Source organism: Amia ocellicauda, chromosome 8 (assembly GCF_036373705.1).
Source record: "Amia ocellicauda isolate fAmiCal2 chromosome 8, fAmiCal2.hap1, whole genome shotgun sequence".
Lineage (NCBI taxonomy): Eukaryota > Metazoa > Chordata > Actinopteri > Amiiformes > Amiidae > Amia > Amia ocellicauda.
In genome coordinates, this window is record NC_089857.1 from 23,352,010 (window position 1) to 23,359,542 (window position 7,533).

General features: G+C 36.9%; 1 protein-coding gene across 1 annotated transcript; it reads left to right on the forward strand.

The window, feature by feature from the left end:
- The first annotated feature begins 1,717 nt into the window (after positions 1-1,717).
- rln1 (relaxin 1) lies at positions 1,718-4,488 on the forward strand. Its single transcript, XM_066711721.1, has 2 exons — positions 1,718-2,098; positions 3,944-4,488. Exons 1-2 carry the CDS (start codon positions 1,906-1,908, stop codon positions 4,324-4,326), a joined length of 576 nt encoding a protein of 191 aa, XP_066567818.1. The 5' UTR covers positions 1,718-1,905; the 3' UTR covers positions 4,327-4,488.
- Positions 4,489-7,533: the final 3,045 nt, after the last annotated feature.

The window sequence follows — 7,533 nt, forward strand, 5'->3', positions numbered from 1 at the left end:
TTGATATTAAAATATTATTTTTGAATTCCTGAATTAAATACAATATCAACCAAACATTGTATGCGTGTGTGTGTGTATATATATATATATATATATATATATATATATATATATATATATATATATATATATATATATATATATATATATATATATATATAATTAGGCTACTACTAATAATATGCTTGTTTTTAATGACATTTACAAACCTTTTGTAGTATGAGTAGAGCTGTCTGTTACATGGAATACAATTAAGTGTAAGTAGTTGTAATGGTTCTGTATTAAACAATAATAATAATAATAATAATAATAATAATAATAATAATAATAATAATAATATTTAAAAAACATGGAGTAAGACTTCTACTGCAGAGAAAAGCTTTGAAATCTGCCCTTACAGTGATATTAAATTGACTGAGGAAAGCTGTGGATATATTAAAATGTATAGAATTCCTGAATTAAACAAAAATACAACACGAACAACAATAAAGAAATGTCATATATACCCTTTTCAGACTCATACTGTAGCCAAATAATACTTCAGGAACGTATGGGAAGAAAAGCGTTTAGTTTGTTAAAATAGGCACTACCAACATGCGTGCCTGTACGATATACACACATAACATTTGTCCTTATTAATAACACATATTGTGTGTATAGTTTCATCACATTAGATTTAAAGTGTGTGGCTCAACTGAGGTGGAGTTGATAGATATTTTTCACTTTAAAATCATACTTAGTTATTTATTCATTATACATTCATGTAGTGTGTGTGTGTGTATGGGGGGTCAGACAGTTCATGAAACACCTGAGGCACAGTATAGTAGGAGGAATACTTCAAAGTTTTACAAGGCATTTTGACCCTTTAAGAACCAAATGAAAACAGGCTAAAAATTAAAGAGGCAAAATGGTCCTGAAAAGTAACAAAGATACAGACTAAAACTAAAGCCCATTCAACCACAATGCATCTCAGACCCAGTAAAACTCTAATCCAATGCACATTTATGTGCACTTTTCAAAATGAGCTCCATACACTGTCAAAATAAAAATGTCTATAATATACCGGTATAGTTTTCGCCGAGCAATTGAATAAAAAATAAAATTATCTCACACAGGCTACTCATACATAGCTAGTATATTACGCATTTGTAATATGTGAGCAATATATGTATGACATACTTCTTTTAAATTGGATTTTCAAACCTTTTTGTAATTTGTCTAATTGTAAAAGGTATATAATGTGAAATATAATTAAGTATAAAGTACTTGATATTTGCGGTTTTAACAATACTAGATCCAAATGAACATGCATCTGTTACATGATATAGTAGTAGTAGTATACAACATCAGCCTGATTTCTCTTTTTCTGGTAGGGTTGCTTTTGCATCTTTGTTTAACCGCTTGATTCATAATATGTCTCATAGGCAACAATGCAAATGTGGCACGGTTCAAGAAAAAATAAACCTGATAAATAGGAAGTGTCTGTTTCTCAATTCAGATTTCTCTTATCGTTTTGTGAGGCCACTAATGATAATAATCATGGCTTATTAAAAATAAATAAATAAATACATAAATAAATAAACTGAGCCCGGTGGGTGGGTGGGAGAGATGGGTCGAACACATGAGAGATGGATTGTATGAGTCACACAACAACGGGCTATGAACTATATAAAGAAGAAGCTGTAAGAGCCACCGTGAGACGGGGTGAGAGGGGCTGTGAGGAACAGTGCTCTACAACAAGCCGTACAAGTCCAGGTTGAGGTATAGCAGGCAGAGTGTCAACGTTTAAGTGGATAGACAGACCACAGAGCACACGCCGGGGTTAGCGCAAGTTCCTCCAACCTCTGTCACTTCGACTTGGTGGCACGTTTTGAAAGTAAAGTTTGGTGTCAAAAAATCAGTTCAATGATGAAGCTGTTTTGCGTTATTTTGGTGTGTGTCAGCAGCATGTGTCTGTGTGCCAGAGCGCAGGTGGGGAGTAAAGGAGGTTTGACGAGAGAGTATGGAGTCAAACTGTGTGGCAGAGAGTTCATTAGAGCCGTTATCTTCACCTGCGGAGGGTCCCGCTGGAGGAGGCTGTCGGAAGATGCGGAGTACAGTAAGTACTAAACCTTTGTACATAATAATGTATCTTTAGCAATATTTAGTTTTTTTATAGATAGACTTAAAAGCAGTTGCAACCAATCTCTTATTTCTACTTTAGTCTAAAAGTATAAAACAATACATGGATTTATTGCAGTACTGGAACACTCAATCATAAGCAGTTCTAGGGCTTGCTTAGTTCGTGTATTAATTGTTTTCCTACAAAACACATAGAATATGTCTTTCTCGTTGTTAATTTTTTTTAATGTAAATTTGTTTATTACATTCATCATCAAAACCCATACCAATTAGAGATAAAACTTCACTATTGCATACGTCTTATACATTAATCACGACATTCACCTAAATGTTGTTAAACTATATTAATCAAAATAAATAATTCCAATTTTTTTTAGTAAGATCACTCCTATTAATATATTATTATTATTATTATTATTATTATTATTATTATTATTATTATTATTATTATTATTATTATACCAAAACATCTTTAGGGACTTTAAGGTGTCCTCCATTTAAAATGACTTTTGGATCCTGCTGAAGTTAAAACTGTGGACCAATTGCGTCTTTCCTGTGGATTAGCTGTCAGTAGCTGTGAATTGAGCTGCGGTGTCCTGTCACTAACATGGTCCCCCTTGTCTCCAGACCAGCGTCTGTGTATAGGCGCGTATAGATTTGTTTCAATTAGTTAATTGTTTAAAATGTACAGTTGGGCATTTCACAGTCCCACACGCTAGATCTGGACGCTGATTGGCTGTTGGCACACAAGCGTTTAAGAATTACTATGTAGTTTCGGGCGTGAGCTGTCCTTGGTCCTGGTGTAGTGAAAGCAGAATTGATTGTGTAAACCATTTTACTTAATCTGCATTTGAAAAGAAGACTATGTGTAATTTAACTTTCCTACATATTGTCTTCTACCACTTATGTTAACGTTTTTTACTTTTATGTAATGTCAAAAACTGCGCAGAAATCCGAGAGGTTCTATACGAGTTTATTACTGTATCTGCTATACGCTATTTAGTGTAACCTGAGGCAATTTACTAATAACTTTACGTTAAATGAATGTAGTCTGAATACATTAATGTAACTTATCGATCTTTTGTAATCAAAACTATTGCATTTCATTTAAATGTATTGCACGTTTAAGCATTTTAAGATTTTGTTTTAAATGCTTAATATAAGGCGCTGGAACGAGACTTAATGGGTTCATAAGTTGCAAGCTAGCGGTACCTGTGGAATTACACACACATAGAAACGACGTTAATGAATGCATTGTATCCTATTTTACACCAACTATTAGGAGTTAAACATATACCTGTAGTTTTAAACTGCCTAATGTAATCAGATAAATAAATACATATTGTCCCGACTTACTATATAGTGTCATCTTACAACGCTATTAAATTGACTTCTGGGAAATGTAGTGGATCTATTGAACTACAATTTTAAATTCCTGAAACTAAAATACTATACTATATTCCTTAGACTAAGATACTATATAAAATAGTATTAAATATCTATTGAACTAAGATACAATGTCAACTGACTCATACTGTAGCAAATAAATTATGTTCAAATCACATTAAAAAAAGAAAGAAAGAAAAACAAAGTATAGTTGGAGTAGGAGGTTGACGCCTTTATATCGTAGTGCATTATTACAAATCCGATCAACAAAATACCAAGACTAACTCTGCACCTATACATTGACAGTCTTTTAAATATTTATGTATGTTGAGATTGTAAAGGAGGGTGATATTTATGGTTAAAAGTGAAACCCAGTGTATATGAAAATGTATAAATGCTCCACTCCACTAATTGATCATATTTTTTGTTTTATCAGATCCTTTCCTGAAATCTACCGTCAATACCTTCCCAGAAGATGGGGACAGCCTGAGCAGACTGCAGTTGCATCTGCAGACACAGCTCTTACACAACCCCGTCCAACTCTTTGAACAACTTTCTCCGAAGGACCTTATCAACTTGTATGCTGACTACAAAGAGTCAGTAGCCAAAGATCTCGGAGAGCTTCTCCCGCTGGTGGACGAGGGCAGGAAGAAGCAGCAGCTGCAGACTGTTGACCAAGAGGGTGGCAGTGCTCGTATGACAAACCTCAACATCCCCTGGTTGAAATCTCCTAGCAGAAAGAGAAATTTGTCAGTGGGCTTGGCAGGTATATGCTGCAATCAGGGATGCACCAAGAATGACATTGGCAGGCTCTGCTGAGAACCCATATTTGCAAAGTCCAAGCCATTCAGTTTTGATGTATAGATTTCAATGTACATAGAAGGGTTTTGATGAACAGAATCTCTTTTGTGTGATGGGAATGCATGAGGGTTGGGTCTTTGATTTTCAACCCTGTCCTTTTCATTAAAGTAATCTGTCCCAGTGGCATTAGATATTATGTTTTATGAGGAAAATAAAGTTATTTTATTAATTGTTTATTAAGTTGTAATATTTTCTTGATGTTTTCCTTTATCAAGTCAGTGCACTAAAATATTTAATAAGTGGCAAGGTGACAAGGTTGCAATGGAGTACTTTGAAGGAGATTCAATGAAAGACTGATGTGAGGATAATATGCCAGAGTTAGTACTACTACAGGAAAAGCAGTTTAAAATATTAGATTGAGAATTAAACATGTCGGGTCAGATTAAATCAAAGTTTTGACTGGCCACTTATTAAAATTAAAAATCCAGTACTCCAGAACTTCATGGTAGATTCCAATAGCCAGATACACAAAGCCATTAGAAAACAAAAAGCTAATTTAATGTGTGAATTGCAGTTGAAGTTTTGATTTAATTTAGAATTTAGCTACTGAACATCAAACAAATCCATTTGAATTCACATGTGAAAAATGCACTAATTGTTTTCTTGAAACAATTATATCAATGAAAAACATATTTCCCTGCTATTATTAATATTAAATATTAAATACGTTTTAAGTGAATCCTTACCTGACCCATGTTCTGATCATTTGTTCCAACAAGACGTTACCTTATGTTACATACTGCTAAACTTACTGGCTTACTGTTGTGAGAAATGTGAGCATTAATGCACAGTATTCACCCAGTATATACATACATATAAACTCCTGTATGACTACTAGTCTACTGCTAACATCTGACTTTCTTAGTGGCCTTATTATTAGTCTTATTCACCTGTGCAGTTTTGATTCTTTCACACAATGCTCTATACAGATCTGTCACTCTGTTCTCGAAACATTGAACATCTCATTTGACACTGCCAGTGGAGAGGGGTACAAATCAGACTAAATAAATACGTTTCATGTCGTCTTTAAGAGTTGCCTACAAGTTACCAACAGTTGGAGAGATTTATTTTACCAAATGGGCACAGTGAAGGCATACCTTGTGTAATATAATGCGGGGTGTGGGATGTGTAAGGTTGAAAAGCCTTAGATGGATCTAATCACCTAGTGGACTGAGTGCTGCAGCAGAAAAGGTAGGCTTGACAATGGCTGGGGTCTCAAAATTAAACCTAGCCCAGGTGAGGGCACTTACTACAATCTCTTCAGATCCCTATCTAGCCTCAGGCCACTGTTCATTTTTCTGTGTAAAGGTAATAACACAAAGTACAAATTGTAAGGCAGTTTCATAGTCGTAGTGGGAGCAAAGGTTCCTCTAAATATAATTGTAGTTGGAGTCCACTCCGGGGTCGGGATCCAAGTCGGGTTGTAAAACAAAAGATGGTCAAAGTCAGGTAGTCAATCCATACAATCTCACTCCACAACAATCCAAAACACCACCTGCATTTCCCCTCATGTACACTGCAATAAGGCAGAGAGGTGGGTTTTCTTTAAAGGGAAGACGCTTCTGTCAGCAGGTGTAACTCATCTCGCCATGCTGACCGTTGCATTTGGAGTCGTGTTTGAGCTCCATTGGGGGGATGCATTCTTTCCGTATATACAGTGGGGGAAAAAAGTATTTGATCCCCTGCTGATTTTGTACGTTTGCCCACTGACAAAGAAATGATCAGTCTATCATTTTAATGGTAGGTGTATTTTAACAGTGAGAGACAGAATAACAACAAACAAATCCAGAAAAATGCATTTCAAAAAAGTTATAAATTGATTTGCATGTTAATGAGGGAAATAAGTATTTGACCCCTTCGACTTAGTACTTGGTGGCAAAACCCTTGTTGGCAATCACAGAGGTCAGACGTTTCTTGTAGTTGGCCACCAGGTTTGCACACATCTCAGGAGGGATTTTGTCCCACTCCTCTTTGCAGATCCTCTCCAAGTCATTAAGGTTTCAAGGCTGATGTTTGGCAACTCGAACCTTCAGCTCCCTCCACAGATTTTCTATGGGATTAAGGTCTGGAGACTGGCTAGGCCACTCCAGGACCTTAATGTGCTTCTTCTTGAGCCACTCCTTTGTTGCCTTGGCTGTGTGTTTTGGGTCATTGTCATGCTGGATTACCCATCCACGACCCATTTTCAATGCCCTGGCTGAGGGAAGGAGGTTCTCACCCAAGATTTGACGGTACATGGCCCCGTCCATCGTCCCTTTGATGCGGTGCAGTTGTCCTGTCCCCTTAGCAGAAAAACACCCCCAAAGCATAATGTTTCCACCTCCATGTTTGACGGTGGGGATGGTGTTCTTGGGGTCATTCCTCCTCCTCCAAACACAGCGAGTTGAGTTGATGCCAAAGAGCTCGATTTTGGTCTCATCTGACCACAAAACTTTCACCCAGTTCTCCTCTGCATCATTCAGATGTTCATTGGCAAACTTCAGACGGGCCTGTACATGTGCTTTCTTGAGCAGGGGGACCTTGCGGGCGCTGCAGGATTTCAGTCCTTCACGGCATAGTGTGTTACCAATTTTTTTCTTGGCGACTATGGTCCCAGTTGCCTTGAGATCATTAACAAGATCCTCCCGTGTAGTTCTGGGCTGATTCCTCACCGTTCTCATGATCATTGAAACTCCACGAGGTGAGATCTTGCATGGAGCCCCAGACCGAGGGAGACTGACAGTTATTTTGTGTTTCTTCCATTTTGCGAATAATCGCACCAACTGTTGTCACCTTCTCACCAAGCTGCTTGGCGATTTTCTTGTAGCCCATTCCAGCCTTGTGTAGGTCTACAATCTTGTCCCTGACATCCTTGGACAGCTCTTTGGTCTTGGCCATGGTGGAGAGTTTAGAATCTGATTGATTGATTGCTTCTGTGGACAGGTGTCTTTTATACAGGTAACCAGCTGAGATTAGGAGCACTCCCTTTAAGAGAGTGCTCCTAATCTCAGCTCGTTACCTGTATAAAAGACACCTGGGAGCCAGAAATCTTGCTGATTGATAGGGGATCAAATACTTATTTCCCTCATTAACATGCAAATCAATTAATAACTTTTTTGAAATGCATTTTACTGGATTTTTTTGCTGTTATTCTGTCTCTCACTGTTAAAATACACCTACCATTAA

Coding starts and splice junctions, on each gene's coding strand:
- rln1 (XM_066711721.1), top strand. CDS start 1,906: ATGATGAAGCTGTTTTGCGTTATTTTGGTGTGTGTCAGCAGCATGTGT. Junction 2,099..3,943: donor GTCGGAAGATGCGGAGTACA/GTAAGTACTAAA, acceptor TTGTTTTATCAG/ATCCTTTCCTGAAATCTACC.